Here is a 16,126-nt window from a genome sequence, read left to right as displayed (position 1 = left end):
CGTTTGCCTTCACATTCAAGGCAACGATGTCATTTTCAAATGAACCTATTTGTCCTTGTTAAAACAGACAAGGCAGTTGGTACATTCAGACTCAATTACTAAGTTGCATGATTGATTCCAGGATAGAAGTGAGAACTGAAACAAATGAAAGTTTCCATTAACTGTTCAGTATGTTCTTTCTTCTGCTAGATCTGATGAGAGAATGACTCATATCACTGGTCCTGAGAGGGAAGCAGAAAAGAGTTAGCTCAAATTTGCTTTCTAAGAAATAGACTCTGAGACGGAGTTTAAGGTGCTGAATATATATTAAGGAGTGTTCTCAGGATCCATACCTGTAGCAGAAAGAGAAAGGACTTTGGAGTGGGCTAAGGGAGAAGGTGAGCTGCCTGCAGGTCCAGGGATGGCCCTGGATGGCCCTGCTGGCCCCCTGGGGAGCCTCGGAGCTGGAAGAGCCCTTCAGCATTGCACTGAGTCAGAATGGCCAGGCCTTGGACCTGCTTCTCTGCTCAGTCAGTGGTACAGGCTGTCCTGGGAAGAGACATGGTACCAAGCAAACCAGCTCGTTGCAGCTAAGGCAATCCCTGAAAAGGTTGACAGTTGAAGGCTGTCGGCTAACAGCACGCTTGGGTTCTACATTCTAGACTGTAGGCAATGATTCTCCACTGGGGGTGGTTTCTCCCCCGCGGGCCGTGTGCCCGTGTGCCCGTGTCTGGATATACTTTTGATGATCACGACTGAAGGAATGGTACCGGCATTTAGTGGGTAGTCTCCAAGGGTGCTGCTAAACGTCCCACAATGCACAGGAAAGCCTCCAAGAGCAAAGAATGAACAGGACCCAAAATATCAATAGTACTGAGGTGGAGAAGCCCTGCTCCAAAGCTACGAGTCCCTCCTTCAATGGAACATGGTGGACATCACATCACCCACTCCAGGAGTCATCATTAGTTGGGAGTACTACTTGTCAGGCACAATGTTCTGTGTTCTGATTCCTTTTAATCCTACAAACCTATTGGGGAAGGTCTGATAGTTTCCATATACTTATAGGAAATGCTTCTTATATCACTTAAGCAAACTGCTCAACTTTATCAACTGGAAGGATAGAAAGTGGGATTTAAAGTGGGCTGGCTTGCTGAAAACACTGTGGCGTCTTCTGGCTTTTGAAAAGCCCAAAGTGTGCCCCTCTGACACATTGACTGCTGTGAATTAAAGACACTTAAAAAAGAGCAGGTGCAAGAAGAACACCTTGACTTTCCCTTCCTCTTAAAAGCAGGACATGAAATTCCCAAGTGAAGGATGTCCTTCCTGTGCCAGAAGGAAAGTATCATTCCCATCATCAAGGATGATAAAGGATGGAAAGTTGAAGCCAAGGGAAATCACAACTAACAAGCCTTGTTAACGGGCGGCACCTGTGGCTCAGTCGGTAGGGTGCCGGCCCCATATGCCGAGGGTGATGGGTTCAAACCCAGCCCCGGCCAAACTGCAACCAAAAAATAGCCGGGCGTTGTGGCGGGCACCTGTAGTCCCAGCTACTCGGGAGGCTGAGGCAAGAGAATCGCTTAAGCCCAGGATTTGGAGGTTGCTGTGAGCTGTGTGAGGCCACGGCAGTCTACCGAGGGCCATAAAGTGAGACTCTGTCTCTACAAAAAAAAAAAAAAAAAAAAAAAACAAGCCTTGTTAACTAGCTCTTATCTTCCCAGTCACTTCCCTGCCCAGTGATCTGCCCTAGCCCCAGGCCCTTTCACCACTTACTACTCTTTGTACCATTCAGGAAGAATTCAACCCTGACTGCATCTGTGTGCCTTCATAGCTTTAAGGCTTCAATGCCACGTGAAACTGTGTTAAATAAATTTTTATGTTTTCTCTTGTCTTATGCAAATTTAATTCCCAGCCCCAGTGGAAAAACCCTAATAGGGTAGAGGTAAAATTTTGCTCCCTCCACCCCTTAATGGCTGGAAACAGCATTTCTCAAACCTTGTCTTTTCCTCTAAGCATGAGGTGGATGATACTCATTTGTTTAATTTTTCTCCTGTGAAATTTCTAGGGCTCGAGTTGTAAATTCACATCTATCTCACTTAAAAGGCCTCGTGGAACATGAATGACATGACACATATTATAGGAATGACCTCAGATCCTCTCTAATTTGTATTTTTAAGTAGACCATTTCTTAATTCTGAGCAATTATGAGCACATAGTAGCAAATTGCTTATGATGAGCTGGTAGCTGATTTTCATATTGACAGTTAAGACCTGTTGGTGGTCTTGGTGAATGCTTGTAAAGAGACTACAGTGTTTTCAGAATTTGCTTTATACTATTACTTCATATGTAAATATTGTCATATATGCATTCATATAAAAATTCTATCATTAATTCCTGTAACACATTTCTATTTGGTGGGCATTATCCTCATTTCACAACTGAAAGTCCGTGTCATTAGATGATTGAGTCATTCAGGGACATTCTTCAGATTTCATTGGTACCTCAACAGCTCAGGCATCAAAAGCATTAACTCATTAATTTAATTAAAATAGCATCTAGTATGTTCCAGATTCTGTCCTATTTTTTCATTATAAACAGTAGCATTTGCTACTTAAGATTTCCCATAGAAGCAGAATAAAAAGCATCTATCATTTTATAGACACGTAGTTGAGCTTAACAGAGTCCATTATTGCTCTCTAAACCAAAATCACATATAGTTTTACTTTTCTTTATTTTTTTATTTTTTTATTTTTTATTTTTGTAGAAACAGAGTCTCACTCTATGGCCCTCGGTAGAGTGCCATGGCATCACACAGCTCACAGCAACCTCCAACTCCTGGGCTTAAGCGATTCTCTTGCCTCAGCCTCCCGAGTATCTGGGACTACAGGCGCCCGCCACGACGCCCAGCTATTTTTTGGTTGCAGTTCTGCTGGGGCAGGGTTTGAACCCACCACCCTTGGTATGTAGGGCTGGCGCCTTACCAACTGAGCCACAGGCGCCGCCCTAGTTTTACTTTTCTAATAGGAAAGGACATTATGTAAAGGGAATAGACACGTAGTCTCTAATAGTGTAAGAGAAATAAAATACACATTTAACCCCAAGAGATAAAGAAAAAAAAGACTGAGACATCTCATTACTGACCTCAACCGCAATGTTAGTTATCAAGGTCAACAGCAGCTGCAAGTTCTAGATTCTAGCAGTGTCACTCTCTTTTAAAAAATTCTGTCATTAATTTTCACAGCACATTTCTACATAGAGGAACTTATCACTTCATTTTACAACAGAAAAACACAGACCAAAAAGATTAAAAGAACTTGTTTGAGTGTACACAGAAATACATTGGCAGAGGATGGTGCCACACCCAGATCACTTTGTATAGTTAGAAAGCCTAGCTTAGGGTAACATTTACACATGCTCATTCATTTTGTTCAATCCAACTCTTTAAATATTGCTAAGTGAAATACAGTAGAAGCAATAGGGTGCTGATAAATGTTTAAAGATCACTAAAGCTTATGTATTATGTGAGTTTATTTTAAATTCTGCTGACAAAGTATCTGTAGTACACATTTCTATACAAAAAAAAAACATATTCTTTATTATAAATTCTAAGGCTTTGTGCCCGTGGCTCTGTAGTTAGGGCTCCAGACATATACACTGAGGCTGGCGAATTCAAACCTGGCCCAGGCCTGGTAAACAACGATGACAACTGTAATAAAAAAATAGCTGGGCATTGTGGTGGGCACCTGTGGTCCCAGCTACTTGGGAGGCTGAGGCAAGAAAATTGCTTAAGCCCAAGAGTTTGAGATTGCTGTTAGCTGTGACACCACGGCACTCTACTGAGGGCAATATAGTGACGCTCTGTCTCAAAAAAAAAATTCTAAGTAGCCAATTAATTCCCACACAATGTCTTGATTGAATTTTACCTGAATTTTGTACCTGTAGCTGGGCCGTGGTTTCAGTTGTCCCATGACGTGGCTCATGAATGTTGAGTAATGTTTTCAGGTTCAAGTATCATGTAACATGGGCGGATGCTCGAGAGGCATCATCAGATAGTGTTTCACCACACACCATAGACATAAGCAATGAGCAAAGGTAATAACAAAATGTGGCCAAGTGATTAGAAAGGGATGAGCCCTGCCTATTGGGTGTCTTTGCTTTGACATAATTTATTTCATTGTAGGGTTATATAATTTAATGCCTTAATAATAACTGCTTAAGAATTGGCTCCCAGGATTCCTGAAAACTTAGCAATTGGTGCTTGTGAGTTGGTATAATTACTGGTACGGAACAGTGTTGGGTAATAAAAGTCCCCATTCCCAGAACGTCTCCCACTCCAACTCACAGCTCTAAGTACTCCGAGAACGCATCCTATTATTAAGCAAAATAGATGTCAAGATAGATGATGTCAGGCAGAGTCGTTCTTTAAAATTTATTGTTATTTTTGTGGTTTGTTCACAGGCATTTCCCTGCATCTCCACAGGCATTTATGGTAAGTGAGCTAACTTTCCATGATGTTTATGTTTATTTTGTTGTGGAATGTGGGGGTTAAGTGGAAAAATAAGAGGTTCTCTGATGAATATATTTTGCTGTGATTTAAAGACACTCAAAATGCGGGTTAAATCCAATTAAGGAATTTCAAAAGGCTATTCATATTCTTTCCTGCTCTTGTATTTTTGTTGTAGCGGATGTCACGTGAAATGATCTGATGCATGGTGGCCTGATGCCCTTTGTGAAGCAAACATTTCTGTTGTAGTTGGACTCACTTTTACCATCATTTTCTTTAAGACATCAAGTTTTCTTTTTTTTTGTGGTTTTTGGCCGGGGCTAGGTTTGAACCCGCCACCTCCAGCATATGGGACCGGCGCCCTACTCCTTGAGCCACAGGCGCCGCCCAAGACATCAAGTTTTCTTTCTCAGAAAGAAACATAGTGTATATAGCATTATTATTACCTCCCATTATCATTATTTTATTTCAACTACACAGTAATAAAAATATTTGAATGCATATACAGGTATATACCTGTATCTTCAAATATTTTTTTAAAACCACAGAAGTGACTGTTAATGAAAACAAATAATTTTAATAAGCCATAAATATATTTCCTTGTATTGATGGATTATTTTAAGTAGTGATTGCTTCATTTGTCATTAGAAGCAAAATGTTTTTTAATTACTTGTTTTCCCTAGGCTAAAGCTTTCTAGTATTCTTCCACATATAAGGACACTTTTCATAATTTTTTTCAGAACAGCTAATAAGCCTGTTTTACAATATTAAGATAAAACGGAATGTATTTGTCATTTTAAGGTTTTCTGATCCATTAAAATAGATTATTTTCGTCCTGAACTTGAACTTCTCATGTGGAGGCTCTCAGCTGAAAAATAAAGTATGTAAAGATCTTATTAAAAAGTTTAAATTCATTACCATAAGAGAGGGATACTTAGATTGATGTCGGAAGTACAAGATTTATGTATTTTCTCTTAAGCTGGTATTTCTTTTCAAGGTCTTGGTCAAAATAAAATTGAAAATATGAGCCTGAATCAAACTAACTGGGGAAGGATTTGTTCATAGTATTTAAAAATTTAAGGCCTTCCCTCTTTCTCTGCTGAATGTACTATAGCTGGTCTTTGTGGAAACAATGGATACTGGGCTGGAGAGGGCTAACCTAGACCATCTGCATAATTATTCCGTCCTAGGCATTCTTTCTACCTCACAAATGCCCAGTTAGAAATCTTAAATATTTGCTAAAAGGAAGCACTGTATGTAAAATTTTGCCCGCTAAAGATCCCAACTCTTTATTTTGTTTTTAGTCCAACCAGATTCCATTGCAGGAATGGAATGTTCTTTCATCCCTTCTTGATTTTCTTTGACACACAAACAAAAACCTAACTGCTTAAACCAATACTGTGCATATCATTTTCTATGTTTATTGCCTTGTCATATTGTTGGTGTCTCTGAGAATCTCATGGTATTGTGCAAAGAGCTTCAAAAGGCCAATTGCTCTAATACGATATACTAAAAAGCGGGGTGCGGGGAATGGTGGGAGAGAAAATTAGGAAAGTAAAAGAAGATAAGAAAGAATCATAAAAATAGAGGCTCCAGAGAGGGTAATAAGAACTCAAATCTAAAGTGGATCATGGTCAATTTTAATTTTGAAAGGACAGGGGTTTCACCCTTGAGAGAGTAATATGGCTCAAAATATAACGACTAGTTCAGGACTCCACTATGAATGACAGGAAAACATGGAAAACTGCCAGGTGGGGCATGAATAGAGAGCGTCACAGTGAGCTGGCATGGAAAGCTTAGGTATTTTCACAATGCTGGGTCACAGACGTCCTTCTTCAGTCCCGGCTCCTTTAGCCCTTGGGTCCTTCCCAGAACTCATCGATTGTCAAGCAGAGTTGTTTTCTTGCTTTAGAGCCTGTTTCTTTCTCCATTAACCAGATAAGTTTTATCTTTATTTATCAGGATTTGAGATGGTATTTTATTTAAAGAAAGTGGACTACAAGTAAAAATGTTAAAAAGCAAGCAAACACAACTCCCGAGACTTTTGTAAGCCACGCGAGAGTGGATACAGAGCAACTTCTCAGAATCTCCTGGTTCCGCTCCTTGCCCTTCCTGGTCCATATCCCAAACCCTGGCAGACTAATTTCTCAGAAATACACTCGGTGCCTGTTTCCCATCTGCTCCTGCTTTGATCATGTCCCCATTACTCACAGGTCAGCGTTCTCTCTTCCTAGCCTGAACAATGGATATTTCATTTATCTTCCTAAACTGGTGCTTTTAAAATTTGTGAGAGGAGGCAGAAGTCTGTCCTCACGGATGCGAACTTGTGTGCTAAGAAATTTACATACACCTTTTTGCCTTTGCCTTTTTAAAGAGAAGATTTCGCTTGCAGTATTTCTCAAAGTCATTTGCCCATGAAATTGATTATTTTCTCCACCTTCCTTGGGACAAGTGTTTTTTTCAGAATATAGTGTGAGAAGCTTCTTGGAACCCACTCACTCTGGGCATATCTCCTGTGACCTACACATGATCTCCTGAACCGCAGAGCATGTCACAGATTTGGCAAGGTCCAATTCTGGGTCTTTTCTTGAAGTGTTCCTTTTACATCCCTGCACACACACCAACATCACCCTCATGGCCACCAGCACTCTCTACCACACCCCCCAAATGAAGACACACCATGCATATTTAAATGGCTTGAAACTTGATCTCCAGGAAGGCTTCCCTGTGTATGCCAACTCTTAGTGGTCATTACACCTTCTGAAATCCATCAGCATTTGTACCTGAACATTTATCAATCGCTTCCTCATATTACTCCATCGATTTTTGCTTATACGATGTATGTTGCTGACAGCTAGTTTAGAACTTAAATATCAAGGACTATTTGTCTGTATTCTTTGTACAAGAAAGAATACAGTGCCTAGCAAAACATTATACCTATAAGAGAAGCTAGCAAATATTTGCTGTTATGGCTAACAATAATAATTGTTACCCAAATTGTTGCCTAACTAAAGATGTAAAGAACAGAATTGTTGATTGGCAGAATAACAAATAGATAAAGCTATTCAGTTGGTATTTTTTAAATGGGCAAACATCTCTAGAGAAAACAAATGTGTTTCTAAAAAGCACTCTCAGGTGGAATTGGTATTTGTGAGCATGGCAGTGTCTGCAATGAGAGTGGTAAATAGAGTAGTTATTCAGAGAGCAAGCTGAATAGAGCACTTTACATCAGCTAAGTGAGAGCCCATTTGTGGTTTATTATGGTCCCTGGGTCGATGGCTAGTCAGGAACATACTGGTCACTTGGCCAGCCACAGGTGGTCCTGTTCTAACTTCTCCCAGCCTACCTTCCCAGCACTTGTCATTTCTTGGACACCTGTTTGCTTTGGCTTTACCTTCACGTTTAGATTTCTGCAGTAGGTCTGGTTCCATTAGAACAAAATTTTGAAGGGATTTGGTAATTTCTTCACCAGGATAATCTCATATCAGGGTACTTTCAAGGGTGAGCATTTCCAATTCATGGCAACTCAGACATTACCATATCATTCCAAGCGTTCAGGCAGCACCTGACCCACCACCAGTACTCTGGGGGTACTCAGAGGCATAGCAGAAGCTGAGACTTCTTACGGCCTTTGTCCCACTCCTCAGCCTTGTGGGGACAAATGTTCCTGTGTAGCAACCCCAGCTGAACCTTTGTGCAAGACACAGCCTGAAGGATGTCCACCAAGCGATTTAACCTGCTTTAAGGGGGAGCTATGAAGGGAATAGGCCCTGCCTCCTTTGAAGTTCCCTTGGAAAAGGAGCCAGACTTTTCCACTCTGCCTTTCAGCAAACACCATTGCTGTTCCGGTAATGTTTCCAGGATGGTTCCACAGGGCACCAGACCTCTGCTCGCACTCAGGGTGAAAAGCCACATTTGGTAAAACGCCTGCGTTATTTCTGCAAAAATAGATCCAGATGAGGCTTACAGAGTTTCTAAACCCCCCAGATTCCTGTTAAAAATTTGCATTGGCCTCTAAACCAGTCTCAGGGGGACAGATTTGAACTTCCCTGATGGATACTTAGGCCTCATGCGTGCTTTCTGCCCTGTGAGCCTGATTTGGACACTCTGGTGCTAATAAGTTTAACGAAAAAGGCTAGACATGATACATAGAAATGGAATTTTTACTGAGAAAGGAATGGTAAAAATAATTTTAGTCCATTTTATGAGAGTCAATATATTTAACAGAAATGAAGTCCAGGTGGAAAAGTGTATTCCTTGAGTATTTGAAAATTTGGAAAATACTCTCTCTGGAGAAGAAGAAAAAAACACTTGAAGTTTGCTTTCCAGGTACAAAGTAGCATATCTAGAGGGGAAGGAATTTCAGACACTGAGTTATTGGCTGGGAATTGAGAAAAAATGTCAGCGCAGCATAACTTAGCTGAAGCAGCTCCCCGATTTATTCAACACATTTCTGTTATCAATGGCGAAGGCTGTTTCTAGCAAATCATCCGGCCTCCCTCTGCTCTTCACCAAATGCTCCCAGGCCACAACTTTCTAGCTGAGTCCCTCATTTGCATTCAAGTTTGTTCTTCTAGCTGGTAAAAAGGAGCTGTTGCAATGTTTTCTTTTCTTAACCTTCTATCTACCCGGCAAATATTTTTTTATCGGCACATCTGTCTAAAGTCACAGACATGACTTGGAAAGAAATCAGGATGTTCTCCGATGGTGATGCCCCGGCTGTGCCCTCCGTCAGCTTTAAATGCTGACAGATTTGAAAAGCTGTGACAACCATCACTGTGCAATTCTGGCCTTGCTGGAAGAGTTACCTTATGTAATGTGTTGGGAACCAGAGCCAAATTAACAAAAACTATGCACCCTTTCCTTTCATCCTCCTGAAAGCCCTCTGCCTTCCTCTCGTTTTGTTCTCTTCTCTTTGATATTTCCACTTACTTTGAAAACTTCCTTTCACGTGGTCTAATGATGACTCGTTTCTCATAAAATCTCTTGCATCCCACATTTTTTGTCTTTTTCAAATTATCCCCTTTGTAAGAAACATTATCATTCTTGACAAAGCTAAGTAACATTAGAATGTGTCACTATGTCCCTTGAAAAAAATGCACTCCTGGGGCCACCCCTATCCAATTATATCACATTTGAATATTATTTTAGGAGCTGACCCCTCTGAAGCAGTGGAGAGAGAACTGACAGGCAACAAACGTCTGACTGTGAATTTGTTTCTAAGTGGTTGCCATTTGAATGGCAGTTTTAGCCAATATATGCTAAATATGTACACGTTATCCCGTAAAACATGGTACAAACTCCCCTTGCTCTCCATTAGGTACCCAGTTTTTAATACTAAAAAAAAGGCAGCACACTAAGAAAACCGAAGTACTAACTTCAGGCTGAAAAGCAGTCTCAAGTGTCTGACAACGATGTATGCTGGTGCAAATTACATGAAAATGGGTGGGGCTCCCCTGGGGATCTGCCAAAGAAATGGAAATCCCGGAAACTTAGTTTCTGGTACTGCTGATGCCGTGAGAAACCAACGACTGCATCACTGGTGTTCTGTTCAAACTGAACAATTTTGGGAGTAAATTAAAAGATTAAGTGTTTCAAAAAGTACTAAAGATTACAACTGCACTCCCATTCCTCAGATCTGGATGTGTAGTTGCTTTGCAACTATGCGAAGTTAAAAATTCAAATAAGGATTAAAAGGCATAAGAGAATTCCAACGCGCTCCTTTCTCCCATGTGCCACTTACTGTTACGATATGTTAAAATAAAACCTCCACTTTCCTTATAGAAGAAATTTATATTTGTTTCTCATTCCAGCCGTGGTCAACAGGGACCATTCCCTACAAGTGACTGCAAATAGAACTGAAGTTAACTGAAGTTAGATATGGAATTGTCTTGCTGCCCTACTCTGTTGACCTGAGTTCATTTGTAAAGTTCTAAATGAATCTAGTTTTACCTAAATGTTCCTCGATACTCTTCCCAAGCAACTGTATTGTCAATAAAATACACTTTACCTTTACTTAAGATCTTCAATCTGGTAACTGGGACTTAGCTTATGAAACTTGGGTCTAGGGTCTGTCATTGTTGTATCTTGACACCTTGCCCAGAGGTGGATGCAGAATAGGTCTAAATAAATACTGATTTAATAACTAAAAAGTAAATACGTAGCTCTCTAATAGTAAGGGAGGCTATCGACCTGTTCTGTCTACTCTAGACAGCAGGCTCTGGCTTTACTAATCACCAAGTCTCTCATATCCTGTTTCCTATATATTACTGTAAGAAATGGTTTCACTTAGATTCTAAAAGGATAACAGAAGAATCAGTTAATGAAAACAGAGACCAATTTTTCGGATATAGTTAATTTTTTAAAAGCAGTTTTATTAAGGATACTTTATTCAAATAACATATAATTTTTAATGGTTTTGTATATTCATGAAGCTAAAAACCCATAATCATAATCTAATTTCAGAAAATGCTGATCACTTCCCAAAAGAAACTGTATATTACTTCTCACTTTTCTTTTTTTTAATTTTTTTTTTTATTATTAAATCATAACCGTGTACATTAATGCAATCATGGGGCACCATACACTGGTTTTATAGACCGTTTGAGACATTTTCATCACACTGGTTAACATAATCTTCCTGGCATTTTCTTAGTTATTGTGTTAAGACATTTACATTCTAAATTTACTAAGTTTCACATATACCCTTGTAAGATGCATCACAGGTGTAATCCCACCAATCACCTTCCCTCTGCCCACCTCCCTCCTCCCTCACCTCCCTTCCCCCTTCCCCTATTCCTAGGTTGTAACTGGGTTATAGCTTTCATGTGAAAGCCATAAATTAGTTTCATAGTAGGGCTGAGTACATTGGATACTTTTTCTTCCATTCTTGAGATACTTTACTAAGAAGAATATGTTCCAGCTCCATTCATGTAAACATGAAAGAGGTAAAGTCTCCATCTTTCTTTAAGGCTGCATAATATTCCATGGTGTACATATACCACAATTTATTAATCCATTCGTGGATCGATGGGCACTTGGGATTTTACCATGATTTAGCAATTATGAATTGGGCTGCAATAAACATTCTGGTACACATATCTTTGTTATAATGTGATTTTTGGTCTTCTGGGTATATACCTAGTAGAGGAATTATAGGATTGAATGGCAGATCTATTTTTAGATCTCTAAGTGTTCTCCAAACATCTTTCCAAAAGGAATGTATTAATTTGCATTCCCACCAGCAGTGTAGAAGTGTTCCCTTTTCTCCACATCCATGCCAACATCTCTGGTCTTGGGATTTTGTGATATGGGCTAATCTTACTGGGGTTAGATGATATCTCAAAGTAGTTTTGATTTGCATTTCTCTGATGATTAAAGATGATGAGCATTTTTTCATATGTCTATAGGCCGTGCGCCTGTCTTCTTCAGAGAAGTTTCTCTTCAAATTCCTTGCCCAGCCTGTGATGGGATCACTTGTTCTTTTCTTGCTTATACGTTTGAGTTCTCTGTGGATTCTGGTTATTAAACCTTTGTCGGAGACATAACCTGCAAATAACTTCTCCCATTCTGAGGGCTGTTTGCTTGCTTTACTCACTGTGTTCTTGGCTGTGCAGAAGCTTTTTAGTTTGATCAGGTCCCAGTAGTGTATTTTTGAAGCTGCTTCAATTTCCCGGGGGTCCTCCTCATAAAATACTCACCCAGACCAATTTCTTCAAGGGTTTTCCCTGCACTCTCTTCTAGTATTTTTATAGTTTCATGTCTTAAGTTTAAATCTTTCATCCAGTGAGAGTCTATTTTAGTTAATGGTGAAAGTTGTGGGTCCACTTTCAGTCTTCTACAGGTTTCCAGCCAGTTCACCCAGCACTTTATTAAATAGGAAATCTTTTCCCCACTGAATGTTTTTAATTGGCTTGTCAAAGATCAAATAACGGTAAGTAGCAGAATTCATCTCTTGGTTCTCTATTCTGTTCCAGACATCTACTTCTCTGTTTTTGTGCCAGTACCATGCTATTTTGATCACTATTGATTTATAGTATAGTCTGAGGTCTGGTAGCATGATTCTGCCTGCTTTGTTTTTATTTCTGAGTGATGTCTTGGATATTCGAGGTTTTTTTCTGATTCCATATAAAATGAAGTATTATTTTTTCAAGATCTTTAAAGTATGACAGTGGAGCTTTAATAGGGATTGCATTAAAATTGTGTATTGCTTCGGGTAGTACAGACATTTTAACAATGTTGATTCTTCTCAGCCATGAGCCTGGTATGTTTTTCCATTTGTTAACATTTTCAGTTATTTCTTTTCTTAGAGTTTCATAGTTCTCTTTATAGAGACCTTTCACGTCCTTTGTTAGATAAACTCCCAAATATTTCATCTTCTTTGGCACTACTATGAATGGAATAGAGTCCTTAACTGTTTTTTCAGCTTGACTATTGTTGGTATATATAAAGGCTACCTATTTATGAATGTTGATTTTGTAACCTGAGATGCTGCTGTATTCCTTGATCACTTCTAAGAGTTTTGTAGTAGAATCCCTGGTGTTTTCCAGATATACAATCATATCATCTGCAAAGAACGAAAGTTTGATCTCTTCTGACCCTATATGGATACCCTTGATTGCCTTTTCTTCCCTAATTGAGGTGGCAAAAACTTCCATTACAATGTTAAAGAGCAGTGGAGACAATGGGCAGCCTTGTCTGGTTCCTGATCTGAGTGGAAATGATTTCGGTTTGATTCCATTCAGTACGATATTGGCTGTGGGTTTGCTGTACGTGGCCTCTATCATTTTAAGAAATGTCCCTTCTATACCAATTTTCTTAAGTGTTCTGATCATGAAGGGATGCTGGATATTATCAAAAGCTTTTTCTGAATCAATTGAGAGAATCATATGGTCTTTGTTTTTTAATTTGTTTATGTACTTAATTATACTTATAGATTTACGTATATTGAACCAGCCTTGAGACCCTGGGATAAAACCAACTTGGTCATGATGTATAATTTGTTTGATATATTGCTGGATTCTGTTTGTTAGGATCTTGTTGAATAGTTTTGCATCTATATTCATTAGAGGTATTGGTCTATAATTTTCTTTTCTTGTTGGGTCTTTCCTGGTTTGGGGATCAGGGTGATGTTTCCTTCATAGAACATGTTGGGTAGTCTTCCTTCTTTTTCTACATTTTGGAACAGGTTGAGTAATATCGGTACTAATTCCTCTTTAAAGGTTTGGTAGAATTCTGATGTGAAGCCATCTGGTCCCGGGATTTTCTTTTTAGGGAGGTTTTGTATGGTTGATGCTATTTCATTTCTTGATATGGGCCTGTTCAACATTTCCACTTGATTATGGCTAAGTCTTGGAAGGTGACGTGCTTCCAAGTCTTGGTCAATTTCCTTCAGATTTTCATATTTCTGAGAATAAAGTTTCTTGTAATATTCATTAAGGATATTTTGAATTTCTGTGGAGTCTGTTGTTATTTTGTCTTTGTTGTTTCTGATTGATGAGATTACAGATTTTACTCTTTTTTTCCTGGTTAGGTTAGCCAAAGGTTTATCTATTTTATTGACCTTTTCAAAAACCAACTTTTTGATTTATTGATCTGTTGTATAATCCTTTTGTTTTCAATTTCATTTAATTCTGCTCTGATTTTGGTTATTTCTTTTTTTCTACTGGGTTTGAGGTTGGAATGTTCTTCCTTTTCCAGTTACTTGAGATGTCCTATTAAGTTGTTAACTTCCTCTCTTTCCATTTTCTTGAGGAAGGTATGCAGTGGTATAATTTTCCCTCATAGGACTGCCTTTGAGGTATCCCAGTGGTCTGATAATTCGTGTCTTCCTTGTAGTTTTGTTCCAAAAATTTAACAATTTCCTTCATAATCTCATCTCTGACCCAGCTATCATTCAGCATAAGGTTATTTAACTTCCATGTTTTCATATGAGTATGGAGATTCCTGTTGTTACTGAGTTCAACTTTTATTCCATGGTGGTCCGAGAATATGCAAGGAATAATTTCTATTCCTTTAAATTTACTGAGGTTAGACTTGTGACCTAAGATGTGATCGATTTTAGAGTATGTTCCACGGGTTGATGAGAAGTATGTGTATTCCATTTTGTTGAGATGATACATTCTGTAGATGTCTCCTAAATCCAAATGTTGAATGGTTAGGTTTAAATCTAAAATTTCTTTGCTCAGCTTCTTATTGAAGGATTGATCCAAAACTGCCAAAGGAGTGTTGAAATCTCCAACTATTATGGAGCTGGAGGAAATCAAGTTGCTCATGTGTATTAGAGTTTCTCTTATAAATTGAGGTGCATTCTGGTTGTGTGCATAGATATTAATAATTGAAATCCCATCATATTGAGTATTACCCTTAACAAATATGAAGTGACCATTCTTATCCTTCCTTACTTTTCTTGGTTTAAAGTCTATTGTATCTGCATATAGAATTGCAACACCTGCTTTTTTCTGATTGCCATTTGCCTGAAATATGGATGACCATCCTTTCACCCTGAGTCTATATTTATCTTTTAAGGTAAGATGTGACTCTTGTATGCAGCAAATGTCTGGCCTGAGTTTTATATCCAATCAGCTAACCTATGCCTCTTTAGAGGACAGTTTAAGCCATTCACATTAATGGAGAATATTGATAAGTCTGGTAAAATTTTGGGTATCGACTTTTTCGAAAGTCCAGTGGACATTTTTAATATTTTTGCCACTGTGGAAGTTGGAGTATGATCAAAAGTTTCTGAGTGAGTTTACTTTTGTTGTAGAGGATTGGGCTGGTCATTATGGAGGATAGGTCTGAGAATATCCTGAAGAGCTGGTTTGGTTATGGCAAATTTCTTCAACATATGAATGTCATTAAAGTATTTAATTTCTCCATCATAAATGAAACTCAGTTTAGCTGGATACAGGATCTGGGGTTGAAAGTGATTTTGCTTTAGGAGATTAAAAGTTGATGACCACCCTCTTCTGGCTTGAAAAGTTTCAGCAGAGAGATCTGCAGTCATTCTAATATTCTTCCCTTTGTAGGTAATGGATTTCTTATGTCTGGCTGCTTTCAGATTTTTCTCCTTCATATTAACTTCAATGAAGTTTATTATGATATTCCTGGGGGATGTCTTATTCAGATTGAGTCATGCTGGGGTTCTGAAACTGTCTGCTATCTGAATTTCAGAATCTCTTGGCATGTCTAGAAAATTTTCTTTCATAATTTCATGGAGAAGGGTCTCTGTGCCTTGCGAGCCACTTCATCACTTTCAGGGATTCCAATGAGGTGGATATTAGCCTTCTTTGAATTATCCCAGAGCTCTCTGAGAGAATGATCTGTTTTTGCTCTCCATTTCTCTTCCTCTTTGAGAGTTTGGGGGCATTCAAAGGCTTTGTCTTCAGTGTCAGAAATTCTTTCTTCTGCTTGCTCGACTCTGTTTCTGAGGGATTCTACTGTATTTTTTTAGATCTTTGAGGGCTACAAAATCTTACCTCAGTGCGTCATAATCTTTGGTGGTTTTGTCTTTAAATTCATTAAATTCTTGAGACAACTTTTGAATTTCTCCTCAAATTTCTAATTCTGACTTTTGAATTGCTGCTTGAATTTCTACTTCCAAATTTTCCTCCATTTGTTAATCTTGTTTGCAATCCAAATTCTGAA

The 16,126-nt window shown here is 38.9% G+C and overlaps 1 protein-coding gene across 1 annotated transcript in view; it reads left to right on the top strand.

Annotated features, from left to right (window-relative positions):
- MACROD2 (mono-ADP ribosylhydrolase 2) overlaps positions 1-16,126 on the top strand; it is a 2,256,418-nt gene that overhangs the window by 1,607,442 nt on the left and 632,850 nt on the right. Inside the window, exon 7 of the mRNA XM_053574070.1 lies at positions 4,435-4,465. Within this exon, the coding sequence (XP_053430045.1) occupies positions 4,435-4,465 (31 nt within the window). The remainder of the gene's footprint in view (positions 1-4,434; positions 4,466-16,126) is intronic.

This window comes from Nycticebus coucang, chromosome 21 (assembly GCF_027406575.1).
Source record: "Nycticebus coucang isolate mNycCou1 chromosome 21, mNycCou1.pri, whole genome shotgun sequence".
In the NCBI taxonomy this organism is placed as follows: domain Eukaryota; kingdom Metazoa; phylum Chordata; class Mammalia; order Primates; family Lorisidae; genus Nycticebus; species Nycticebus coucang.
The sequence above is the reverse complement of the archived record's forward strand: the minus strand, read 5'-3'. Positions and strand labels throughout refer to the sequence as shown.